Source organism: Equus asinus, chromosome 5 (assembly GCF_041296235.1).
Source record: "Equus asinus isolate D_3611 breed Donkey chromosome 5, EquAss-T2T_v2, whole genome shotgun sequence".
Lineage (NCBI taxonomy): Eukaryota > Metazoa > Chordata > Mammalia > Perissodactyla > Equidae > Equus > Equus asinus.
Genome location: NC_091794.1, coordinates 25567675 through 25595430, shown reverse-complemented (window position 1 = coordinate 25595430; position 27756 = coordinate 25567675). Strand labels below are relative to the sequence as shown.

Here is a 27756-nt window from a genome sequence, read left to right as displayed (position 1 = left end):
CCTGTTCATCCAATACGTTAAAATGTGATTCGAATCACAGGCGTCTTTGGTGAATCCATCCATTACATAAAAGGAAGTTGAGTTATAAAGAGTACTACTGACTCTAGGTCAGCATTCTCTTTTTAAAATATTTCTAACAAAGTGATGATTTTTTTCTTTAAATAAAAAATGTTAATATTTCTGTCATAAAAGTACTGCATGCATACAATAAAAAATTTAAATAATAGAGAATGATGTAAAATGAAAAGCCTTCATCCTTTCTTCCTTCACCACCATTCCCCAGAAACAGTCACTGCCAATGGTTTCTGGTTTTCATTTTCTCTAGCGGTTATTATTATAACTGTAAATAATCTATTCATACCTCAATTTCTTGACCACATTATCAATTTATTATCAGTTCACTTCTTGCTTCCTGATGTGGAAAAAGAGGACATTGGCACATTTACTCTTCCTTCCATTTCTCTTGTTTCATTTCTAATTTTTTGTTAGATTATTATTTTTACATGGTCAAGATTTCAAAAAATTATACTTTTTTCTGTCATTATAATGAACATTTCCAAGTTTGTTATAGTTGGTTATAAAAATTTTAAACCTATAAATAGCATTTACAATAATAAGATGTGTGTGTGTGTCTAACTGAATAACCAAGTGATGTTATTGGATTCTTGGAGAAGAAACAATCTTAAGTCGTTAAAGCTTTGCTGCTTCTGAGCAACAGGATCATAATTTCTTTCAAGTTTCTTTTCATTCTTTTGGTTCATATGCAGCTACTGCTGTTTCTTATATCTCGTGTCACTCTTTTTTTGGTGATTCTCTTATCTTTTGCGTGACAGTAATTTTTTTCATATATGGATCAGTGGTAGTAAATTACTCTTTCCTTTTCTAACTATAGAACTGTGGGAGGCCAAATTTTTTTCATTTACTTCAAAAACAACATTTTGCAACAGATTGAATGCAGAAGTAGATATGAGAATCCAGCTGTCTTCCATCAGGCCAGACAGTAAAACAATTCGCAAACTGGGTAACGAGGCCTCTCTTTCCACTAAATGTTTTTGTTTCGGAAAGTAGTTATTTTTCATGGAAATATATTTATTTATAAAAATAAATATCATTGATTTTAGCAGATAATGGGCTTATCATTGTTATTTTTAAATGATTAATAAATATTGTAAAAATCTCTCTTTAAATTTCTAATATGGTAAATACTGATAGGTATAACTCACATAAACAAAAGTTCTTTGGGGTCCTCAAAAAAAATTTTTTTTTTTTATTGAGTCATTGATAGGTTACAATCTTGTGAAATTTCAATTGTACATTAATGTTTGTCAGTCATGTTGTAGGTGCACCACTTCACCCTTTGTGCCCACCCCCCACCCCACCTTTCCCCTGGTATCCACTAAACTATTCTTGGTCCATAGTTTTAAATTCCTCATATGAGTGGAGTCATACACAGATTATCTTTCTCTCGCTGGCTTATTTCACTTAACATAATTCTCTCAAGGTCCATCCATGTTATTGCAAATGGAATGATTTTGTTCTGTTTTGCAGCTGAGTAGTATTCCATTGTATATATGTACCACATCTTCTTTATCCATTCGTCTGTTGCTGGACACTTAGGTTGCTTCCACGTCTTGGCTATTGTAAGCAGTGCTGCAATAAACATTGGGGTGCACAGGACTTTTGGGATTGCTGACTTCAGGCTCTTTGGATAAATACCCAGTAGTGGGATGGCTGGATCGTATGGTAGTTCTATTTTTAGTTTTTTGAGGAATCTCCATACTGTTTTCCATAGTGGCTGCACCAGTTTGCATTCCCACCAGCAGTGTATGAGGGTTCCTTTTTCTCCACAACCTCTCCAACATTTGTTGCTATTAGTTTTAGATATTTTTGTCATTCTAACGGGTGTAAGGTGATATCTTAGTGTAGTTTTGATTTGCGTTTCCCTGATGATCAGCGATGATGAGCGTCTTTTCATGTGCCTATTGGCCATCAGTATATCTTCTTTGGAGAAATGTCTGTTCATGTCTCCAGCCCACTTTTTGATTGGGTTGTTTGATGTTTTGTGGTTGAGTTGCGAGAGTTCTTTATATATTATGGATATTAAGCCTTTGTCAGATATATGACTTGCAAATATTTTTTCCCAGTTAGTGGGTTGTTTTTTTGTTTCAATCCTGTTTTCATTTGCCTTGAAGAAGCTCTTTAATCTGATGAAGTCCCATTTGTTTATTCTTTCTATTGTTTCCCTTCTCTGAGAAGGCATGGTGTCCGAAAAGATCCTTTTAATACTGATGTCAAAGAGTGTACTGCCTACATTTTCTTCTAGAAGCCTTATGGTTTCAGGTCTCACCTTTAGGTCTTTAATCCATTTTGAGTTTATTTTGGTGAATGGTGAAAAAGAACGGTCAATTCTCATTCTTTTACCTGTGGCTTTCCAGTTTTCCCAGCACCATTTGTTGAAAAGACTTTCTTTTCTCCATTGTATGCCCTCAGCTCCTTTGTCAAAGATAAGCTGTCCATAGATGTGTGGTTTTATTTCTGGGCTTTCAGTTCTGTTCCATTGATCTGTGCACCTGTTTTTGTACCAATACCATGCTGTTTTGATTACTGTAGCTTTGTAGTATGCTTTGAAGTCAGGGATTGTGATGCCTCCCGTTTTGTTCTTTTTTCTCTGGATTGCTTTAGAAATTTGGGGTCTTTTGTTGCCCCATATGAATTTTAGGATTCTTTGTTCTAATTCTGTAAAGAATGTCATTGGGATTCTGATTGGGATGGCCTTGAATCTGTAGATTGCTTTAGGTAGAACAGACATTTTAACTATGTTTATTCTTCCAATCCATGTACATGGAATGTCTTTCCATCTCCTTATGTCGTCATCCAATTCTCTCAGAAAGGCCTTGTAATTTTCATTATATAGGTCCTTCACTTCCTTAGTTAAATTTACCCCAAGGTATTTTATTCTTTTTGTTGCGATTGTGAATGGTATTGTATTCTTGAGTTCTTTTTCTGTTGGTTCATTACTGGAGTATAGAAATGCTACTGATTTATGCAAATTGATTTTATACCCTGCAACTTTGCTGAAGTTGTTGATTACTTCTAACAGTTTTCCAATGGATTCTTTGGGGTTTTCTATATATAAGATCATGTCGTCTGCAAACAGCAAGAGTTTCACTTCTTCCCTCCCTATTTGGATTCCTTTTATTCCTTTTTCTTGCCTGATTGCTCTGGCCAGGACCTCCAGTACTATGTTAAATAAGAGTGGTGATAGAGGGCATCCTTGTCTCGTTCCTGTTTTCAGGGGGATGGGGTTCAGTTTTTGCCCATTGAGTATGATGTTGGCTATGGGTTTGTCGTATATGGCCTTTATTATGTTGAGGTAGTTTCCTTCTATGCCCATTTTGTTCAGAGTTTTTATCATAAATGGCTGTTGGATCTTGTCAAATGCCTTCTCTGCATCTATTGAGATGATCATGTGGTTTTTATTCCTCAGTTTGTTGATGTGGTGTATCACGTTGATTGATTTGCAGATGTTTAACCATCCCTGTGTCCCTGGTATGAATCCCACCTGATCCTGATGTATGATTCTTTTGATGAATTGCTGAATTCTGGTTGCCAAAATTTTGTTTAGAATTTTTGCATCTATGTTCATCAGTGATATTGGCCTGTAGTTCTCTTTTTTCGTGGTGTCCTTGTCAGGTTTTGGTATCAGCGTGATGTTGGCCTCATAGAATGTGTTAGGAAGTGTTCCATCTTCCCTAATTTTTTGGAATAGCTTGAAAAGGATAGGTATTAAATCCTCTCTGAAAGTTTGCTAGAATTCCCCAGGAAAGCCATCTGGTCCTGGGGTTTTATTCTTTGGGATGTTTTTGATTGCTGTTTCAATCTCTTTCCTTGTGATTGGTCTGTTCAAATTGTCTGCCTCTTCTTGAGTGAGCTTTGGTAGATTGTAGGAGTCCAAGAATTTATCCATTTCCTCTAGGTTATCCATTCTGTTGGCATATAGTTTTTTGTAGTATTCTCTTATAATCTGTTGTATTTCTGCAGAGTCTGTTGTTATTTCTCCTCGCTCATTTCTGATTTTGTTTATTTGAGCTTTCTCCCTTTTTTTCTTTGTAAGTCTGGCTAGTGGTTTGTCAATTTTATTTATCTTCTCAAAAAACCAGCTCTTTGTCTCATTGATCCTTTCTATTGCCTTTTTCGTTTCAATAGTATTTATTTCTGTTCTGATTTTTATTATTTCTCTCCTTCTGCTGACTTTGGGCTTCATTTGTTCTTTTTTCTCTAGTTCAGTTAGGTGTGCTTTAAGGTTGCTTATTTGGGATTTTTCTTGTTTGTTAAGATGTGCCTGTATTGCGATGAATTTTCCTCTTAATACAGCTTTTGCTGTATCCCATATGAGTTGGTATGGCATGCTATCATTTTCATTTGTTTCCAGGTATTTTTTGATTTCTTCTTTAATTTCTTCAATGATCCATTGCTTGTTCAGTAGTGTGTTGTTTAGTCTCCACATCTTTGTGCCTTTCTCAGCTTTTTTCTTGTAATTAATTTCTTGCCTTATAGCACTATGATCTGAGAAGATGCTTGTTATTATTTCAATTTTTTTAAATTTGTAGAGGCTTGCCTTGTTTCCCAACATATGGTCTATCCTAGAGAATGTTCCACGTGCACTTGAGAAGAATGTGTATTCAGCTCTTTCAGGGTGGAGTGATCTATATATGTCTATTAAGTCCAATTGTTTTAGTTTTTCATTCAGCTCCACTATTTCCTTGTTGATTTTCTGTCTGGATGATCTGTCCATTGATGTGAGTGGGGTGTTGAGGTCCCCTACTATTATTGTGTTGTTTTTAACATCTTCCTTTAGGGTCCTCAATAATTTTTAAGAATGTAAAGGAGGTTGGAGACCAAAAAGTTTGAGAGCAGCTGTTCTAGCGACTGAATATACATTTTAAACTCTTCACAGTTTATTTGGAGTTACTTCGTGTAGAATGGAGGAACTTGGCAGTGATCTGGGCTCTGTTGTCAACCCCCTTCTCCCCATCTTTCATGCTGTAAGTGCCGCATCTGTTACTTCCATAGACCTGAGGAAGGCCTCGAGATCATGTGACACCAGGAAAGGCCCGTGGCCCAGGTCTGCTCCAGGGATGAGCTCCGGACTTGGAGCTTCTCAGGTGCCTCGGAAGACGGCTCTTCTTTCTGCGGCCCTGGGCTGGGGCATCCTTTGCTTCTGCTTCACCCCTCCAAGCCCACCTGCAGGGATTCCTCCAAATGTCTAATCTTCTGGCGGCACTTGTTTTCCTCCCTTTTTAGTTATAATTATAGTTTCATACTTGAAAAAAACCCCACATCTTTTCTGTCATTTTCATGGTAACTGGGAAGGTGGAAAAGCGCTTACTCTGCCATCTTAAAAGAGGGGCTTAGGAGCCAGCCCCAGTGACCTAGTGGTTAAGTTCAGCACACTCCACTTCAGCAGCCTGGGTTCAGTTCCCAGGCAACAGACCTACACCACTATGTTAGCAAGCCATGCTGTGCTGGCGGCCCACATACTAAAAAATAGAGGAAGATTGGCATGGATGTTAGCTCAGGGCAGATCTTCCTCAGCGAAAAAAAAAAAAAAAAGAGGTGCTTAATGTCAGCACATTCTAAAACACATTCATTCATTCATTCAGCTAACTCGCATTTAGTAAATACCTGTTCCATGTTGGGCATTTGGAGTACAAGAGTGAACAAGCTATTTTTTCTTTATAAGTGTGTGGGTTCCTTTTATTTAAAAGAAAATAGCTTTTATTGAAGTTATTATTTATTTATTTTGAAACTTTTTAAATTTTGGTAAAATTTCACACTCAGAGAGTTGCAGTAGTACAAAGAAGCCCCATATATTCTTGACTCAGATTTACCAGTTATTAACGTTTTGTCTTTTTGCTTTATCATTTGTGTACTCTCTCTCTATATATGTTTCTATTCCATATATATATTCTATATTCTAATACATATTATATTCTATAATATATATATTTTTTCCTAAGCCATTTGAAAGTAATTTGTAGACATCATGTCCCCTTATCCATAAGAACTTCAATGTGTATTTCCTAAGGACAAGAATTTTTTTCAGCTAACCACAATGTATCTATCAAGATCATTGGTAAATCCTATTATCTGATCCACAGTTCCGCATTCCAGTTTTGCCAATTATCCCCCTAACATCCCATAGCTTTTCCCCAGTTTAGGATCATACATTGTATTTAGTTATCACATCTCCTTAGTCTCTATAATCTGAAACAATTCCTTCGTCTTTCTTTGTCTTTCACGACCTTGACATTTCTTGAAGAACACAGGCCAGTTATTTTGTAGAATGTCCCTCAGTTTGGGAGATGACACCTCATGATTGGGTTTAGGTTTTGTATTTTTGGCAGGAATACCATAGAAGTGATATTGTGTTCTTCTCAAGGCATCATATTATGAAGTACAGGATTTCTGTTTGTCTCATTATTGGTGATGTTAATTTGGTTACTTATTTAAGGTGGTGTCCACTAGGTTAATTCACTCTAAAGTTACTAACTTTCACTTTGTAATTAATAAATAATTTGTTGGGGGTACTTTGAGACTATGGGAATATCTTGTTCCTCATCAATCTTTCACCCACTAGCTTTGGCATCCATGGATGATTCTTAGCAGAATCAATTACCATCATGCACCACATAACAATGTTTCAGTCAACGAAGGACTGCATCTACAACTGTGGTCCCATAAGATCAGTATCATATAGACTAGTTGTATAGTTGACTATACCATCTAGGTTTGTGTAAATACACTCTGTGATGTTTGCAAAATGATGAAATTACCTAACAACACGTTTCTCAGAATGTATCCCCATTGTTAAGTGACGCATGACCGTATATATTACTGTGATGGTTGCAAAATGATGATTTTCTAATACCATCATTCCTCTTACATATATTAACTGATCATCTACTATACAGAAGGACTTTCCCTTCTTCTTCATATTTTAATTAATTAGTATCTATATGGACTCAGATTCTTATTTTATTTCACAAATATTCTGTTGGTATTATTATTTATTTAACGCTCAGATTATTTCAGATTTGGCCAGCAGGAGCCCCTTCAAGCTGGCTCCTGTGTCCTTTTGACACATCCTCATTATTTTTTTTTAGCACTTCCTTATGTTCTGGTACTAAATAGTCCAGGCTCATTTTATACTTTCTCTGCCCCAGCCCTGAATCAGCCATTTCTCCAAAGAGCCTTGGTTCCTTAAACTGAGGAATGGTATTTAGAGACCAAGATCTGGGTGTCAGGTATGTTCATTGCAACTGGGGTGTCTTTGCTTATAGACCCTTTAAGTGAACAGAGAGAAGGAATATAAATATAGTTAGAAATATGTATACAGTCATGTGCCACATAACAATGTTTCAGTCAATGACAGACCGCATATATGATGGCGGTCCCATAAGATTAGTACCGTACAGCCTAGGTGTGTAGTAGGCTATACCATCTAGTTATGTGTGAGTACACTCTGTGATGTTTGCACAATGGCGAAATCGCCTAACAATACATTTCTCAGAACGTAACTCTGTCATTAAGTGATACATGACTGTCTATATATTTACTTAGCTGTGTATTTTTCTATATATATTAAAAACTGTCAATTCAAATGGGTACCTCTAATTCCAATTTATCACCCCAGGGTTAATTCTTCTATTTTTTCCTCTTTCCTTAGTTGCAACTCCCTTCTCTAATAGTGAGAAACTTGACTCCCATCAATATATTTACTTATTTGCGCAATCTTACAATTCACAGAAATCAGATTCAGAATTGGTAATTCCTACCCCTGCAAAAAAAACACTTTCTGTCTAGAATTTAAATCAGTTTGTAGTTATTCTTATCTTTAGACGGACAGCTCATAGTCAAAGTAGCACATTCAAAAGTTACTCTGCTCAGCTTGTTTTCCACCTTCAGTGTGCTTATGTTGTTCATTTAAAATACAGTTTGGTTAATTTGTTTCTCTTTGCATTCTATTTTAATTTTTCTTTCTCATCCTTGTTGATTTTGATTTGATTTTGTTTTATTTTGAGTACGTAAAACATTAACATACTTCTACAAGTCAAAACTACTCAGTACTTAAGAATTCTTAAGTGGATATGGTATTGAGTGATCCACTGAAGCACCTAGAAGAATAAACCTATTGCCACTGATTTTTAGCTGGTTTGCCTGTTATTGGGGGAGGGCGTTAGGGTTGGTGTTTCTCCTCCTGGTGTTAAACGCAGGTAGACTTTCCAGCAGCAGCCTGAGTCCTGCAGGAAAGGCTCTGCCTTTTTGCCAAGGAGGCTGGGAGGGGAAGGGGAAGCTCATACATGTGGCCATGGCATTGCTGCTGTGAGACGGTACCAGGGGTCCAGAGCACTGTCTCTGGGCTCTGAGTCCTAGGGGCAGAAGTGGCTACTCTGCGGGGAAGGAGCTGATGTGTGGTTTTAGGAGGCGGACCTCGAGCAGGGATTTCCCATCAGCATCGATGTTTTCACAGCCTCTGAGGGTCTTGCCACTCCTGGGGCTGTGTGGTTGTGTGAGCAGGTCGTGTCTTGGGAGATTCCCAGCATTGGACACGGAGTAGGATGCACAGGCATGGAAAAACCACAGATCCAGCATATGTAGGAACTACTGTATGTAGACACTGGCTTTTGAACTCATCCTGTGGCAGAAGAAACACACACTGCCAGGAAGATCTTACATTTCTAGGAATGACGACATCAGTATTGACCAAGGGCGTGGCCCAGATTCGAATCCAGGGGAATCAGACTTTGACTACACCATGTGGGTCCTTGCCTCCTCCACTGCTGAGCTGTTTCCATTTCCAGTATCAGTCGGGGTGGCAGAGTGCTCACTGGAGGTGCATTCCACAACTCCTAGGACAATACAGAGGGGGCTGGCTCCCTCGACGCTGGCACTGGGCAGAGGTTAGAGAGCCAGCTTGCAGGGCTGAGCTGTAGAGCAAGGATGCACCTGAAACGTGAGGATGAGTTAGCAGGGGAAAATAGCAAATGCACGGTCAAGAAGACCTCTTTTCTTTCCTTTCCTCCCAATTTCCCTGAAGAAATCCTCACTCACATTTAAAATTGTGTGTTGTGCTTCATGCTTACAAAAAGCTTTTACAATTCTCATTTCATCCAAACTGTCCAAAAACCCCACGATGCAGGTATATAGCTCTCTGCATCTTATACAGGTACCGCAGGTGGGCTCTGGCCCCTGGAGCCCGTGGCGCTGCTGGGCCCCATGCTGGCTCCAGCTCCAGGCGCCCGTTCAGAGCCAGAGGAAAGGAATGTGCGCCCACTTTGCCCAGTGGGTCACAGTTCAGCAGCGGCTTGGGATACTCTCTGAGGTGTAATTAACAGTTAAATAATTAGCTCTCAGAGAGCAAACTGCCGGCTCACGTGTGTATCCTCCAGGCAGAGCAGTCTCCTTGGCTGCGCTTTGTCTGGGAGCAGGGGGCAGGCCGTGTCTTGCTTTGACCCACTCCTGACCCTAGTGGGCAGAAGCAGAGTTTCTCACCTGGCTTCTTTTCCTCCAGCAGCCAGAAGAGAGAAAAAGTGTCATCTCACATCTCAGAAGTGTTCGTTAAGGCCTGGCAGGTGGCCTGTGGGAGGTAGATGGATGTTTGAGACAAGGGCCCCTGGGCGTGAGTGAGCCTGTCTCGTTGCCTGGGGCAAAACCCTTCTCTCTTCCTCAGCTCAGCTTGCTGGGTGTAGGAAGTGAACATTTCCTCCCCTGGGCAAGTTTCGGGTGCAACTTCCCCACCTTTCTAGATGCTCAAGAGTAGAGATTCTCTATTCACAGGAGCAAGACTTCTACCTCTGTACTAAAACACCTGCTGGGCAGCCATGGTGTTTCCAGTGTGGGGTGCAGTCCCCTGGGCTCAGAGGGACCAGGGACCTCCCAAGTTGTCCTTGCCAAGCTGAGGGTGCTCAGGAAAGAGAGGAAACTTAGCCTTGAGCACGTGTATGGTGCCCATTCTGAGGGACTGCTTCGTTCCTCGCTCTTCTTTATCGTATTTCTTAGTCCCCACCTTGCTTCCCAGTAGACTCCAGACCTGGCACAGTACACGTCCTATTGTCACCTCCCTTTCCGCACAACCTGCTGTGTCTATGTCATAGAATGTTGAATGTGACTCTTGTTATTTTGGAATTGATGACCGGGGCCCAAATCGGAGGACAATGAGGTTCTAAGAGAGTTGTCAACAGTTGGGACCACCTCTCCCCTGGGGCTAAAAAAGATAGCCCAGAACTGGTCCACCTATCATGTCTGCTCACCCCAGCCATTCCACTCCCCCTCCTCTGGCGACAGAAATGACTGGGCACAGGTGTAGAGGGGGACTGTGAGCCACAGCCTTTGTGGGAGGGCGCATCTGAGATGAGAGGGGTTCCTCACCCTCCTGTAGAGGAGGGAGTTGGGTATGAGGTCCGCGAGAGTGGAGGAGAAGCTGATATTCTGTCCTCTTGGATGTCTGCTTATGCTGCAGACCCACTGCTCTGCCCTCAGCCTCTCTGGGCAGGAGCCAAAGGGAGCTAGAGAGAGCCGGCAGGGCCAAGCAAGAGCAGGGTTGTGGAGTAGCCAGTCGTGATACTGGGATTTATAATAAGAAATAGATACTTGGTTTTCATCCCAGTTCCTTGCAGAGAGCTCCTAAAACCTTTGGAATTTCCTAAGTGATAAACCCCTTTCAACCACAACTGGGTTTATGTTAATGAGGTGACTTTTGGAAAGCACCTAAGGATGGGGGCTGGTTGCCAGGGGAACCCACCATCTGATTAGAGGATTAGAACTCACAGGGGAGGGGAGTGGGGCTGGAGGTTGAGTCAATCACCAATGGCCAATGATTTAATTAGTCATGCCTGCATAAATGAAGCCTCCAAAAAACCAAAAAGGAGAGGATTCGGAGAGCTTCTGAGTTGGTGAATACATGGAGATCCTGGGAGAGTGGCTGGAGTGGGTATGCAACCTCCATGCCCCTTCCCCATAGGTATCTCTTCCATCTGGCTGTTCCTAGATTATATCCTTTTACAATAAACCAGTAATCTAGGGAGTAAGCTGATTTCTGGAGTTCTATGAGCCTCTCTAGCAAATTAACCGAACCCATGGAAGAGGTCATAGGAACCTCTGATCAATGGCCCATTGGTCAGAAGCACGGGTGGCAACTTGGACTTGCAATTGGTGTCTGAAGTGGGTGGGCAGTCTTACAGGACTGAGGCCTTAATTGTGGGATCTGACGCTGTCTCCGGGTAGATAGTGTTAGAATTGTAGGATCTCCAGCTGGTGTTGGAGAATTGCTTGGTGTAGGGAAAACCCCCACATGCTGGAATTGGTATCAGAATCGGACCATCCATGGGCCAAGTAGTCACTATAGGAGGTAGCTGGTTTGAGTTGTCTAGCCAGTACTCTCCTAAAAGGTCAACTCTGGGGCAGTAGTAAAAGGCTGAGGGGCATCCTTAAGTAGTGAGGCTGGAGGACGTGGTGAAGGAGGGAGAGGTGAAAGAACGGGACACCCAAGCTGGCACTTCTGTGTTGATGCCTGGGGCAGCCGGTCAGTGCAGGGAGGCCCGGAAATATCCCCTGCGAGCTCTAGATTCCCTATTTGGCATTTTATTCTAGCGTTCTCTGTCTCATCCTCTTTCCCTTTTTCTGTGCTTTTGTTTCTTCTTCCTTCTCTCTCTCTCACTGGGCTTAGTTGATCTCTCTCTAAGAACATCAGGGTTGCAACCGAGGAGTCAAACTCAGGCTCCTCCTCCAGCCTCTGAAGAGCAGACTCTGGGAACACTTAGTTACGGTCTTTTGTCACTTGGTAAAAAAAGGTAGGCACGCTTCCCTAGACATCCCAAAATAAGCTGTCATGGCTCGGTCACCGTTTCCAACCTTTTATACCTTCATTCGCAGGGTACAGGGTCTCCCAGAGTTTCCACCTCGTTCATCTGTGAAGCACCTTTTTGGCTGATTTAGTCCAGTGAGATCCAGGGAGTGAAAGGCTTTCCATACACCGTTAGGTAAACAAACAAACAAGCGAAACAGCCTTCAGAGTGGAAACACGAAGGCTGGGATGAAAGAAGAATACAGTTTCTAAAATTATAAGCGGAGTTGTATGGGTAAAGGCAGATGTCTTCACAGTTAAGCAAAGTCCAGGATGTTAGAAATTGAAAGCCGAAACATTGAAATTTAGAAAAGAAAAGGGAAGGAACCTGTGGCTGAGGGCAAAGCACAGATTTTACAGTCTGGAGCGGGGGATTCAAACCCCGACTGTGGGACTCGGGGCCGTGTGTCTCTCCTCCCAGCCTCTCTTTCCTCGCCCGTGAATGGGCCCTCGCTCTCCTGCCTCCCAGGGGTGTTGTGAGGACCAAAGGAGGGAACTGATGTGGAAGCATTATTACTCTCTGTTGCTGATTGTTGCTATTGTTACTACTGTTTCTAATAAATAATCCGCCTGTAACTAGCCATGGTAGGAAGCTGAACACAAGCAGAGACAGGAAGTCGTGCCATGTCCTGACTTTGAGATTAGGATCCTAGAAAACAATCCTATGTTCACCAAACAGGTCCCTTGGTACCATTTGTTCAAGGACAAGCAGAGGTTGGCAGGGTCTTTGCTCTGAGTCACCATGACCGTTCTCACATTTACTGACTTTCAGGGGATTCTTCAGTTGTGGTTTGTGAAAGACAAGCAAACAGAAATGTACACAGATAAAAGGAGTCAGGGAGTGATGGGGGACACCACAGAGTCCCCTGGCCCATCTGGCTGGTTTCGTTGACGTCCCTGATGATTTCTCAAGGCCCTTTCTGGATCTGAGTATATGATGTGAGGGAAGAAGGGGAGCTGGGATCCCCCTGTTGTTTAGACCAGGCCTAGCTGACCTGATTTTGACCAGGGCAGAGGCCCTTGGTCCTGGATCATGGGCGTGTCCATTGTTCTCAGCCGTTCAGGAGCCATGCCCCTGTGCCTCTGACCTTAGATTTTTTTTCCTGTCCTCTTGATTTTTCTGCCTTCTCACTGTGTTTATAGATCACGTACACACACCAGTTAGACTCACTGCCCACGGTGGTTCTGAGTTGGGCGCCTCCCCCTTCCTCCCGCCCAGCTGAGATTCATTAGTCACTGCTGTGGTACTTTGAAGGCAGTGGAAGACTCTTCTGATGTCTGAATTTAGATTAATTACCAAGCCTGTGCAAGAGCAGTTCACAGCATGAGCTGCTACTGGTTTTGTTTAAGATCATTTTAGTATTTCCACAGGTTTAGTCTTTTTAGTAAAGCGTTTCCATTTGAGCATTCCATAAGTGCCTTTGTTATTTTTGATTTGGAAAAATGAGGGAGGCCTCTGTTTAACCACTTATTAGCCTCTGATTCGAGACAACTGCCAAAGGATGCCGTAGAATCCTGGGTATGGAGTGGAAGGGGCCTTCAGATCACCGTATCAGCCAGTGTTCAGTCAGGAAAACAGAAACCGCCCTAGGTACTTTAAATGTGGGAATTTAATACGCAGAATTCGTTACAGAAGTATTAGAAGGCCCAGAGGAGCAAAAAGCGTAAAGTTACCCCAAGATTAGTAACTGCTGGAAGCTGCTGTCCCCTCTAGGACTGGAGGACTGAAACGGAAAACGGCGTTACCCAGAGCTTGTGACCATGGCCTGAGCTGGAACCCAGGATCCCTCACGCACTCACCCACAAGTGACATACAGCCCCTCTACCTACATTCCAGTGGCCGGAACTCAGTCCCATGGCCACATCCACCTGTAAAGAGGCTGGAAAATGTAGACCACTGAATGGCCAGCTGAACAGCCAGTCTCTGCGACATTCCTCTGGTACGGGAGTCACTGCTGCTGGAGAGAGCAGAGACCCTTTTGCAGACTCAGTCTTCAGGACCGTGTGTGTGCACACATGCCTGCCCTGGCACATGGGATGGGGTAGTTTAAAGCTGAGTTCTCCCCGCTCCCCCTGTCCACTTCCCCCGCTCTCCCCTTGCTGGCCCTGCTGAATGCTGCTGAGCTGACTTCTGTGTGCTCTGTTTTCAGGGGGCCCTGGCCCAGCCCCAGCCCTGGTGGAAGAGCCAGCTGTTCGTATGGGAGCCAGTGCTGTTCGGGACCTGGGATGGTGTGTTTACGTCCTGCATGATCAACATTTTTGGGGTTGTCCTTTTCTTGAGGACTGGCTGGCTGGTGGTGAGTGATGAGCTGGTGGCCCTGGAGCCTCTTGTGGGCCTGTAACGTGGAAAGCTCCGTCACTCTTGGGCATTCCTCAGTGCAGGCGATAGACTCCTGAAGCACAGATGCTCCAGAACCATGAAATGAGATGAAGTACATTGAGCAGCTAGTGTTGCTTTTTAAATGAGAATCCTGAGAACCTGGGCCTCAGACAGAGGTTCCAATGGAAGCCTCACCGTGGATTTAACCACAGAAATGTGAGCACAGAAGTCAGGGCCCATCATGGGTGGGACTAGAGGTGAGTCAGAGAGAGCAGAGTGATGGCGAGTTTGCCTCCAGTTTGAGACCCTCTCCAGCTTTCCTGGTATTCTTCAACTCATCTGGTGCCTCCTGGAGACACCAGCTCCTCACCCACATGGTTGCCTTCCCGCCCTATGCCCGGACCCTGTGTGTAAGGCTGTGCACGGGGGAAGGTGGTCAGAGGCGCAGACTGCCTACCGCTCAGGGCCATTCCCTGGGGCAGACCCTCGCGCACGAGATCATGGGGGTCAGTTTGTCTTCCTCCGTGCAGGGAGGAGCCAGGGCCTCTTTGTCTTATGTGAAAGCTTCCTGGGACCTTCCAGACAGATGTGTGTCCTGAGCAGCCTTCTCAGCCTTCACACAGAGCTTTCAGTGAACCAGACAGGCTGTTGAGGGAGAGGGAGACGGGGAGGCAGAGGGAGAGGATACTGGAAAAACCCAGGTCCTCCTCCTGTCTTTCTCCTTTACTTTCACACAGAGAACACTTTGCATCTGACACTTCTGGTCACCAGATGTGTGATTTTTTTTCCCCACACCAAGCAGTTCTGTGACACCAGCTGGGTGTTCCAATTTAACTCAATTCTAACTCTGTCCACCTGGAGATAGCATCAGATCCCACAGCTTGAGGTCTCAGTCCTACAAGACTGTCCCCCCCCACCCCACTTCAGATGCTGGTCACAAGTCCAGGTTGTCACCTGAGCTTCTGACCAACTGGCTGTAGATCAGAGGTTCCCAGGACCCCCTCCTCAGGTTCGATTAATTTGCTAGAGCAGCTCACAGAACTTAGGGAAACACTTAGGTTTACCAGTTTATTAGAGGTTATGATGAAGGGTACAGGTGAACAGCCAGATGAGGAGATACACGGGGCGAGATCTGGGAGGGTCCCGAGCACAGGAGCTTCTGCCCCATGGAGTAGAGGTGCGTCACCCTCCTGGTATTTGGGAGTGTTTACCCCCTGGAAGTTCTATGAACCCTGTACTTTGGGGATTTTATGGAAGCTTCCTCATGTTGACATTATCAATTATTAACTCCATTTCTAGTCCCCTCCCCTCTCTAAAGGAGTGGAAGGAGGAGTGCTGAAAATTCCAAGCTTCTCATCACGGCTTGGTCTTGCTGGTGACCGGCCCCCATCCAGATGCCGTCCCAGAGTTGCCTAAATAGGACAAAAGATGCTCCTAGTGTTCTTGTCATTTAGGAAATTACAAGGGTTTCAGGAGCTCTGTGCCAGGAACCTGGGATAGAGACCAATATATATTTTCTATTATCCCACAGAGGGCAGAGAGAGAGAGAGAGGTGTGTGTGTATTTATTTTAAGGAATTGGCTCATGTGATTATGGGGGCTGGCAAGTCCAAAATCTATGGGATAAGCGAGATGCTGGTAAGAATTGATGTAGCACTTTTCAGTCCAAAGGCTGGAAACTCAGGCAGAATTTCTGAGCTGTAGTCTGGAGACCGAATTCCTTCTTTCGGAAGCCTCCGTCTTTGCTCTTAAGGCTTTCAACTGATTGGATGAGGCCCACCCACCTTATGGAGAGTAATCTCCCTTTCTTAAGGTCAACTGATTGCAAATGTGAATCACATCTAAAAAATACAGTTACAGCAACTTCTAGACTAGGGTTTGACTAAACAACTGGTCACTGTAGTCTAGCCAAGTTGACACATAAAATTAACCATCGCATATGCAATTTCCAAGGGATTATAGCTTCACTGTGGTGGGGCATATGGGGTTCTTAGTCCCCTCCAGAGGCCTGGGTGATGCCAGACCTTCCTAAGCTCTTGCTCTACTCCATATCCAGGCCCTTAGCTCAGGGATCAGCCTTAGCCATAGCCACAGCGGGTCTGATATTTTCCTTTATTAATGTGTGGAAAGCTTATAGCAGAGTTAGCAACCTCTCTGATGCAGATGCTAAGAATTCCTGCCTCTCACACCCCTCCCAGACGTGCAGGGCTCCCACTTACAAAAGCACAAAGCCTCCAGCTCAGCCTCCTCGTCCTGGAAGGCAGTCTCTGGCTCCTGGGATTGGCCTCTGATTTTCCCCTTCCTGGGAGCCACCTCACTGCCCAGCACTTCTCCAGCCCGTCTCCAAGGGAGACCCATCAACCTGATCACGGTGGCAGAGGAAAGCCTGGCCGCTGACTGCCTGGGTCCCTGGGCTCTGCTTCATGCAGTGGATGGTTATGGGATGTTGGGAGGAGAGAAGGGCAGGCTCTTTCTGTTTTGATTCTTGTCTTTAAGGGCCTCCTTTTAACCCTTCCACTGGGTGATTTTTTTTTGAGAAATGGCTATCCAGAAGTATCCAAAGTGAAAGTACAAGTTGTATTAGTTATCTATTGCTGCATAACAAATTACCCCTACACTTAGCAGCTTAAAGCAACAAATATGTATTACCTTGTAGTTACTCTGGTTCAGGGATCTGGGCGCAACTTACCTGGGTGCCTCTGGCTCGAGGTCTCTCATGGGGCTGTGGTCAAGCTGTCAGTCAGGGCTGCAGTCTCATCTGAAGACTCTGCCAGGGGAGGAGCTGTTTCCGAGATCACTTGTGTAGTTGTTGTCAGGCCTTGTCACGTGGCCTCTTCATAGGGTTGCCTCATTACATGCAGCTGGCTTCCCCCAGGGCCAGCGTGCAAGATGAAAGCCACAGTCTTTTTAGATCCTCATTTCAGAAGTGACAGCCCATCACTTCTGCAGTATTCCGCTCATTAAAAATGAGTGAGTTGGTCCAGACCCCACTCAAAGGGAGGAGATTACACAAGGGCACGAATGCCAGGAGGTGGGGATCCCTGGGGCCACCTCTGAGGCTGCTTACCACACAAACACATCCTTTTGCCCTAAAAGGATCTCTACTTTTCAGTTCTGACATTAGTTTTACCTGAAAAATCATATTTGATCATGAAAAAAAGGTGAATGTGAAATGCCAAAAATAAGATAGACCTTCTAGGAGATGGCATAAAACAAAAATAAGTAGAGGTCATGCCAAAATCATTTTTAAATAGACAATATTAACTCTAAAGAATAATTTGGCAGCATACTTATGTTTGGAAAATGTTAAAGTGGTGGTTTTGGTATGAAAACTTAAAGATTGGCACAGGATATTTTATTATCACATGCAGACAATTTAAAAGCACAAACAAAGGAAGAAAATAGTAATTACATAATTTCCTTAAAAATATAAAATCAGCAAAATGAGTAACTGTCCTAATAAAACATAATCATGCTCTCTTGGAGCTCACAGCCCAGAGTGAAGAGGGGCTTGGAAACAGACTCAGTATGATAAGTACTGTGATAAGGACTAAGCCCTGGGTACTGTAGGAGCCCTGAGGAGGGGTCACAGGGCCAGCTGCCTGGTGGCGGAATCTCCTAAACATGGTCTTAAAGGATGCTTTGGAGTGAACCTGGCCAGGAAGTGGAATGAGCAGGGGTCAGCACTCGAGGGACGGGATAGGACACACCAGATGCCTTCACCTGGGCCACGAGCAGGGGTACTGGGGGCTTATCCGCAGAGGGATGAAAGGGACTGGGGGGGCGGGGTGGCCAGGGGTCAGATTAGGAGGGGCCTCATGGATGTATTAAGAGACTTTGCCTTTACCCCATGGGTGATGGGAAGTCATTGAAGAGTTTGGAGCAAGGGCATTTCCCTTCATGTGGAATTTCTTCCAGGCCGTATTCTTGTGGTGCTGCCTTTGTCCTTTTCCAGTGGCCCCACCTTTGCGGCCCAGCTTCCCAGTCTTCCCCCAGTTGCAACCCTGGGGGTGTGGGGGGAGGTGGTCACTACTCCCTGGAGGGGCCGCACCTGACCAGGGCTCCTTATCCTAACCGCTGACCTTGCTCCTTCCTCTTCCACCGCAGGGCAACACGGGCGTCCTCGTGGGCGTGTTTCTGGTCTCCTTCGTCATCCTGGTGGCCCTCGTCACCGTGCTGTCTGGCATCGGGGTCGGAGAGCATTGCGGCGTGGGCAGCGGCGGTGTCTACTCCATGATCTCCTCGGTGCTCGGGGGGCAGACCGGAGGCACGGTGGGACTGCTGTACGTGTTCGGACAGGTGAGCTGGGCCGCCGGGGCAGGGGGGCTGTGCCCTGAGGCCACCTCGGGCCGGAGCTCTTCCCCTGCCGTGCTGTTGGCCACCATCTCTCCGTCCATGCCCTCATTTGCCCTGCTGAGAGGCAAGCTGGGGGAACTGCCCCCTTTTACAGATGGGCAGACCAGGCTCTGAGAGGGACTCAGAGGCAGAGCCGGGCCCATGTCCAGCCCCGCCCCTTGGTCCAGTGCTCCTTCCTCTGCCAGACTCTGCCTCACCGAGTCCTGACTGGACCAGGGAGGCGGACCTGCGCTGGGACTGTTCTGGCTGCCCATTCTAGGGAGCGGAGTGCCCGACGGTGGCGGGAGCCCAGGTGGCAGCCAGTGGCCCCGTCCCTGCAGTGCTTTTGCACTGAAGAGGGGACATTTTGCTTGTGTCAAGGACTTTCCTAGAAGCAGGCACTTCTCAGATGAGCTGGCACTCTAGGCATTGACAGCCTTCTGGCCTTAACCGGAGGCTGACAGCCCCGTGTGGACGGGCCCTCTGAGGAGGAGAATACGAATGAGGGGGCTGCTTCATCAGAGCGGGGGACTCAGGAAACCAGAGAGCAGGGAGAAACGCGAGGCTTGTTTAGCTAAAACACAGGGACGGTGACCTAATGCCGAGGAAACCGAGCGCAGACGTTGAGAAGCGGCTCTTTGTAAGCACTTCTTGGCTTGAAAAGGGCTTTTATGATGGTGCAAAGGGTGGTGGGTGTTTGCAAAAACGGCTTAAAGAAAAATGTTTGTCTAAATAAGAGCACCAGAGTCTTCTCAAAGAGAGCATTCGTTTCGCTTCTTTTATTTTTAAGCAGCAGGGGCGGGGTATTTTACCACGAATACGTCTGAGTCTCCAACGGCACGGAGCTGTGTGCGTGCGTGTGTGTGTGTGTGGGGCAGACGCATGGAAGGCAGGCAGACTGCGTTCTTGAAACCCTCTTGACTTTCTTGGAGAAAGGTCTTTAAGCATAGTAAAGTAATAAACAATCAGTTCACTTCATTACCCTGGGGATTTGTATAGCCATTTTTTTCCTTCTCTGCTGTTTTGTAGCCAGGCAGGCTGCAAGATGGGCAAACAGCAGCTCTCACTTTTCCCGCTGCCTGGGTGGACAACACGCTTGTCTCTTGAAGCAGATACCACAGATGGGGGGGGCCAGTGCTGAACGGGTGGAAAGGACCCTTGATAGAGAGGGAGCTGGAATGTTGACAGTCTCCTGTAGAGGGGCTGACTTGGAAGGAACGATGTTCACAGAGATGTTTTCTACAAGCTGGCAGCCACCACTGGAGAAGCCATTGCATCAGCATCCCTGCTTGCTTTGCCTTCTCTCCATCTGGGCCTCGGTCAGAAACATCGGCGCCCCTCTGGTCAGCATCTTAGACCTGCCTCTGTGTTGTCTGTAGCTGACTGGGCGGGGCTCTCTGACCAGGGTGTGGATGCTGCGTACTCCTTTTTATATGTTGCTGGATGCAGTTTGCTGGTATTTTGTTGAGGATTTTTGTGTATATTCATGAGGGATATTGATGTGTAGTTTTCTTGTGATATCTTTGTCTAGTTTCAGGATCAGGATAATGCTGGCCTCATAGAATGAGTTGGGAAGTCTTCCCTCTTCTATTTTTTGGAAGAGTTTGTGAAGGATTGATGTTAATTCTTTAAATGTTTGTTAGAATTTAGCAGTGAAGCCGTCTATCTGGTCCTGGGCTTTTCTTTGTAGGAAATGTTTTGATTACTAATTCAATCACTTTACTTATATAGGCATATTCTGATTTTCTATTTCTTTTTGAGTCAGTTTTGGTAGTTTGTGTCTTTCTGGGAATTTATCCCAATTCATCTAGCTTAATTTATTGGTGTATAATTGTTCCGAGATTCCCTTATAATCCTTTTTATTTTTGTAAGATTGGTAGTAATGTCCTCCCTTTCATTCCTGATTTTAATAATTTGAGTCTTCTCTCTCCTTTTTTGGATCAGTCTAGTTAAAGATTTGTCTGCAAGAACTGATTTTTGGTTTTGTTGATTTTCTCTGTTGTTTTTCTGGTCTCTATTTCATTTATTTATTTTATTATTTGGGTTTGGTTTGCTTATCTTTTTCTAGTTTCTTAAGGTGGAAGGTCAGGTCATCCTTATTCTTCCAGGCTATGATTGGGGTTTCTTAGGGTCTCTCTTCCTGGCTCTTTGTGTGTGTGTGTGTGTGTGTGTGTGTGTGTGTGTGTGTGTGTGTGTGAGGAAGATTCGCCCTGAGCTAACATTCGTAGCCAAACTTCCTCTTTTTATTTTGACTTGGGGAAGATTAGCCCTGAGCTAACATCTGTGCCAATCTTCCTCCACTTTATATGTGGGATGCCTCCACAGCATGGCTGATGAGTGGAGTAGGTTTGCACCCAGGATCTGAACCTGCAATTCCTGGTTCTTATTAACCCCTAACCCCTTCTTTCCAGGGCATGCATGCACTCATTTGTTTTTAATGATCGCCAGAGCAGATTATCTGGTTTGCCCCAGAGCAGGGGGTCAGCAAACTTCTGTAAAGAGCCAAATAGTAAATATTTTAGTTTTTGCAAGTCATACATCTCTGTCACAACTGCTCAGTTCTGCTCTTGGTAGTGCGAAAGCAGCCACAGACAATAGAAAAAATGGGCATAGCTGTGTTCCAATAAAACTTTATTCCAAAAACATACAGCGAGCAGGATTTAGCCAGGAGGCCAAAGTTTGCCAACCCTTCCCCTAGAGCGTCAAAATTCAGAAAGTATATGCACTTAAAATAATATTTTTAAAGCTTGCAAAATCTTTTCATTGCCCTGCATCCTCCAAAAGCCTTCCCCACTCATCTCTCTGAGGTGCTGGTGGCAGGTCTGCTGTGTGGTGCCAGACCCTTTGGCCAGGGGAGTTGACGATGGACTGAGGCCCCTCCCTACTCCCCGCACCACTGACCTCTGTAGGTCTGAGGGCTTATTTGGGGCTCCTCACCCTGGACACCAAAATATCCAGCTTCAGCCTGCAATAGCATGGCTAAAAGCGTTTATTAATGGCCATGTGTGCGTACTGGGCTCTATGAAGAAACAATGGAGGATTTTTATAGACCCGATATAGGCCTGGGGGTTTTGTTATGGGAATTAACACATAGGCAGGACATACAATCAACTAACTTGAACCTTAAAGCAGGGATTTCGTGTCAGGAGAGGCATGTACAGGCAGCTCTGGTTTCTAGGTAGGTACCCAGAGATGAAAAGAAAAATGCCTATGATTGTGAAAGCGCAATTTTTCTAAAACAAATACCTTAAAATGGAGTCATTACGCCCTGAAAATAGGTCCCCTTCTCTCTTTAAAGTGGTGAGTGGTACCCCCTGCTTCCTGTGGCGGGGGGTTAGAAGTTTCTCTGTAGAGAATGAAAAGGGAAAAGGATGCCCGTGATTATAAACTTTAAGAGGAGATAAAATAGTTTTAAAATATAATAAACTCTGGACATATTTATACATTAAACAAATGACTGGGATGTTTTCCACCAAAGAATGGTGTTCATGGTTGGGAGGTAGACCACTGTGGGGCGGTTGGATTGCCCTGGGGAAGGGCTAGCAGTCGCTGGTGTCCACACCCCAGGCCAGAGCTCAGGCCAGTCCTGAGTTCGCCAGCAGTGAGCAGAGTGTGGGGGAGGCCTCAAGTCCTAGACGCAGGGGGTTACATGCACCCAAATGTAGTTTTTGCATAAACAGAATAATACTCTTAATATGTTTTTGTTGTCGTTGTTTTTCCTTTATAAAATTCTTTTAAAATTACAAAAGGATATTCATTGTAACCAGTTAACACATCAGAGAGAATGTAAAGAAAAAGTTGGTTTCCCTCCTAAAAGGGTTCTGCACCCAACTCCCGTGTGTGGGGAGGGTGTCCCCCCCATGCCACCAAGCAGTTCTCCGACACCAGCTGGGTGTCCTACCATTCAACTCAGTTCTGACACGATCTACCTGGAGAACGCGTCAGATCCCACAGATTGAGGGCTCAGTCCCACGAGCCTGTCCTCTAATTCAGATGCCAATTGCGAGTCCAGGTTGTCACCTCTACTTCTAACCAACTGGCTATAAATCGGAGCTTCCCGTGACCCCCTCCTTGGCTGCTATTAATTTGCTAGAACAGCTCACAGAACTCAGGAAACCAGTTTACTCACGAGATTGTTGCTTTGTTGCAAAGGATATTAAAGGGTACAAATCAACAGTCAGATGAACAGATGCATAGGGTGTGTTCCTCAACAAAGGAGCTTCTGTCCTCCTGGAGTTTGGGGTCCTGGCACAGTGGCATGTGGAAGTTCTCCTTTTGGGTTTTTATGGAGGCTTCATTGCAAAGGCATGATTGATTAAATCATTGCCCATTGGTGATTGACTCAGCCTCCAGCCCCTCTCCCCTCCCAAGAAATCACAGGATGGGACTGAAAGTTCCAACCCTCTACTCATGGTTGATTCTCCCAGCCCCGATCCTTAGGGGCTTTCAAAAGTCACTTCATTAACATACTTCATTAACATGGCACGCCAGGATCTGAACCCATGGGCCTGGACTGCGGAAGTGGGATGAGCCAAACTTAACCATTATGCCACAGGGCTGCCCCTTATCATTTGTTTTTTAAACTCTGATATATCTGCCCGTGGAGAGTCCTGTTGATCTGGCCAAACACTGATGAAATAGCATCATTATCACCATCACACTCTTGGTATTTAGTCAAGAGTAAGTTTGAGTTCTGAGGTGAATGCAGGAAAACATGGGTTTATTTCTCCCTCTCTCTCTCTTATCTCCCTCTCAGAGATGGTGGTATTTCTCTCACATGTATTGGGCTTCTCCTTTACCCAAACATAGACAGGAATGCCTAGTGTAAATTTGGGGAACATGATGTTCTATCTAGTTGCAAAGTGAGTCGATCCCAGTGAAGAATGGGCCCCCCTTCATGAGCTCCCCTCAGATACAGAAATTGTGCCATCCTTTTGGTCTTTACAGAAAAGGGCTGGAACTTAATGGTGCCTGCTTCCTGGAGCACTTTTCATACCGTCAACATATCACAAAGTATTTATTGAATGCTTGCAACATGCTTAACAAATGCAGGGGATTTTAAGAGGTGCAATCAGCATAAAAAGTTTGTTTTTTAAGATGTTTACATTCTTTGTCGTGGTAGGGAGACAATCATGTGCATGAAATAATAGAATATGGCACCAGGTAATTAGTCGCTTGGCACTGACAGTAAGCATAATATTTGTTCGGAAGAGGAAGATGAGGAGAGGCTTCATGGAAAAGGAGGAACTTGACGGAGGCCCGAGTAGAATTTGTGCCCTGGGAGAGCCGCACAGGCAGAGCGACAGTGATGGGAGGGACCCACTGGCCTTGGGGATGGTAAAGGAACAAACTTCATGAGAGAAGGGGGGCTGAAGAATCGCGGAAAGTGAGGCCTGGGTTATTTTCAAGTATTTATTTGAAATTGTTTCGAATGTTTTTAAAAAGGTAAAATCATGCCTCTCGTGCAAATATAAACACGTGCCAACAATTTTATTTACGTCATTGATTAATGAGGAGCCAGGAAGATGTTGAAGAGCAGTTGAGAAGCTAGGAATGGATACTGGATGGATACAGATCAAATCCATAAATTCTTGGTTAAGCAATTTAATAAACAGATGTAAGGATAAGATTGTTGGGTTAGATGCAAAACTGGGTGATGTCTTACAGGACAACAAATCCAAATCTTTTGGGTTATCTGTTCCACTGGACAGAAGTTATTTGCATCTCTGCTGGAAGAAAATCCATAAGTTAACATGCAACTTCACTAAGTCTGGGATGTTTAATACTTTTAATCCATAGTAAATGGTGAGTAGAACTAAGACATTCACCTACATGGTCCTTGGGTAGCCTTTGTTCTATATGACATTAAAAGGATGTGCTGCCCACTTTTTTTCTAACTTCCAAGTTTTAGATAATTTCTAAAATAATACTGACCTACAAAGAAATGGAGAAAAAACTGGGGTTTGCTTCAGTGCCCTTCTGTGGCTCTGGGATGGGAGCCCTTGTGTGTTTTTATTCTCTATTTAGTTCTTGAATAACTCAGACAGAGAAGTCCAAGGGCATCTTTGGCCCAGAGTCCCATCTTCTTCCTCCTGTGATCTTTTCATCTTAGTTCCCACTGACAGTCAGCTAGCTGGGCATTCATTCTCCCCTCTGCATGAAGGTAGAGATGCAGACCAGAAGAAATGGGGCGGGAGGCAGGGTTCCCAGGCGGGAAGGGCCCATTTAACTTAACCCCAGGCTGTCTCCCAGGTGCTGAGCCCCGAGAGGGCCAAGCCACGTCCTCAGTGCCGGCAGCTCTGGCCACCGGCTCCTGACACTTTTTTCTCTTGCTGACTCTTCCTACCCAGGACGGCCTCTCAGTGTGTTGCAGGTGCCATGTACATCACCGGCTTCGCTGAATCCATCTCAGATTTGCTGACCCTCAGGAATATCTGGGCTGTTCGAGGAATTTCAGTGGTGGTGCTTCTGGCCTTGCTGGGGATCAACCTGGCAGGTGTCAAGTGGATAATCCGCCTCCAGCTGCTGCTGCTGTTCCTGCTGGCTGTGTCCACACTGGACTTTGTGGTGGGCTCCTTCACACACCTGGACCCAGGTAAGCCTTTTGGAGTTCAGCAGATGGCCTTATGGGGGTCTGCCCTGCTTTCTAGATGTTTATAGGTGTGAGTTTGCCAGACTATGCCCCGATAGGCTTTCCCTATAATTAGTGTGGGCTGTTCCTGGAGAAGTGAGTGGGGGCATCTTGGTGAGAGGCCAAAGGCCCCTCTTCACATAGACATTGCCACTTAGCACATTTCCCTGTTTCTTTTTGTTTTCTTTCTATTTAAAAAAAACTGGAAAATTTAGATAAAACAAAGAATAAGACAGAACTGGATACAAAAGATCAAATTTATAACTGATCTTATATTAGGTGATTAGGGGAGTGGGCAAGAAATAGATTTGGGAGTGGGGAGGAAAATAGATTTAATTTCATTGGTCATATTTTCTCTCTCTTTTTTGAAAGGACTTGATGCAAATATAACAAATGTTAACAGTGATCATTTCTGGGAGACGAGGACAGATATAGTTTTGATATATAGTTTTCTATATTAAAATTTTTTTTCAAAATAAAAATATGAATCCATTAACTAAGTTTAAAGAAGGAAAATAAACAGCCAGGTTTGCACCATTTGGAAATGGTATCCTGTATTTGTAATCAATCCATCTCTGTTGAACCTGGGCTTTTCCTCAGCCCTGGGGATGCTTGGCAACTGCAATCCTAGATCCTTGTGCTCTGAGTGAGAAGCTGTTACCCAGAGCATCCATAACTTCATGGCTTTGTGGTTTGGGTTGGTTTGGCATCAGAAGGCTTTGTTTCTCTCCAGAGTACAGAACTTTCCCTAGGATGCTGCAGAAAAGGGTAACCAATATTTCACACGTCAGGGACTCGGTCATTATATGGCAATAGTGACCAGGCATGTACATTGGAATATGGACAGGGAAAGGGAGATGGGGCCACTGGTGTGTTTAAAAAAAAAGAAAAAAGAAAAAGAAAACTGCAGCAGAGACAATCATCTCTAACGGTGGTGTGGAGGTGGCCACTGCATTGGATTGAGCACCTGCTGAGTGCCGGGGGTTTTGCTCAGCACCTCCCATGGGTTGGGTCATGTCATCCATATTGTAACCTCAGGAGGGAGGAGCAATTATACCCATTTTGTAGACGAGGAAACTGGGGCTCAGAGATTACATAATTCATGGCAATACATGGCAGAGCTGGGAAGGGGATTAGATTTATTTGACTCTGAAGCTGAGCTGTTTCCTGTGGTGGGAAGCTGGGCCTGTCTTCACACGACCAGTGGTCTTTTTGTGATAGCGGCTCTGCCTTTCCCTTTCAAGGCTGCCCCTGCTGTGTGTTCCATAAAGGCTTGTCTTTCATAAAAACGTTGGCTGAAGGAAGGTCAGAGTTCTCTTGGTGCACACTGATCTGGCCTTTTCACGTCTTCAAGTATCACAATTCTTCTGTTGGAAAATAGTGACTCCCCTCAGCTCCCCGACTGCCCCACCCTCTGGCATCCTGGTCCCTCCTCTAGAACGTCCAGATTGTCCCATGATCCAGCCTCTGAAGGGTTAACCCTGGACAGAAGGGGCCCAGGACCTACTGCAATGCTAAGGGCCAATGCAGTGTTCCAACTGGTCGCTTGAAGCCTGGGCCTTGCAGCTTGCTAAATATTTGGGGCATCTCCATTGAAGGGAAGGGGTGACTATTTTTTCCTCACCTTGCACCACCCTGCAGAGACGGCCCACATCCTGCGGGAGTCCTGCTGGCTGTTTGGCCATCAAACTGTCCATGAGAGAGAGAGTCTGCTCCACTCTCCGATTCCTGGGTGCTCTCCCCCTCCACCTATATGGCTGCCGAAAGGGTGTAATTAGTTAAATTGCAGGCCGATGCTGCTGGCCTCTTTGAAATCTCACTGGGCTGATGTATTTTCCTCCTTGATGGGAACTTTTCTTGGCAGTTCTTCTAAGTTACTCCAAATATTTCTCTTTCCTTCTGGTCAGTACATTAGCAGGGTGTAGTGTGAAATGAAATTTATTTTCAATCATCCCCATAGCAACTGGCCCCTCCAGAATCTGTTTTTGGTATCACTGATGTTTTATATGGGCTATTTTCTTTGAGGTTCAAAATCCAAACTAAAACTAGACCATAAGCCTTCAGAATGGATTTAGCAGAATGACTTCAACTCTTAAAAAATGACATATACGTAGACATTTGAAAAAAGACTGGAAGGAACTATGCTAAGTGTTAATAGGGATTGTCTTTCTGCTGAGATTATGGGTGGCTGTATTATTTCATTTCTATTTTTCCTTCAATTGATTAATGTTGTGTTTTTAAAAAAATTAATAGACTTTAGTTTTTAGAGCAGTTTTAGGTTTGCAGAAAACCGAGCAGAGAGTACAGAGGTCCCTGTATGCTTCCTCTCTCCTTTCCCCACCGCTGTTTTCCCTGTTATTACCATCTTGCATTCACGTGGTACCTTTCTTACGACTGATGGGCTGAGAGTGACACAGTAATATTAACTGAAGTCCATAGTTTAGATTAGGATTAACCTTCGTGTTGTATATTCTATGGGTTTTGACAAATATAGAATGACATGTATCTACCATTACAGTATGATACATAACAGTGTTAATATCTTAAAATCCCCGTGCTCCACCTA

General features: G+C 44.6%; 1 protein-coding gene across 4 annotated transcripts in view; it reads left to right on the top strand.

Annotated features, from left to right (window-relative positions):
• The window catches only part of SLC12A8 (solute carrier family 12 member 8), a 126861-nt gene that overhangs the window by 9796 nt on the left and 89309 nt on the right, over positions 1 to 27756 (top strand). For 3 of the 4 annotated variants that reach the window (XM_070509091.1, XM_070509089.1, XM_070509090.1), the window contains exons 3-5: positions 14056 to 14202; positions 18332 to 18523; positions 24923 to 25154. In XM_070509091.1, the coding sequence (XP_070365192.1) occupies positions 14056 to 14202; positions 18332 to 18523; positions 24923 to 25154 (571 nt within the window). Of the gene's footprint in view, positions 1 to 14055; positions 14203 to 18331; positions 18524 to 24909; positions 25155 to 27756 lie in introns of all 4 variants that reach the window. The other variant, XM_070509092.1, reaches the window with a different exon arrangement.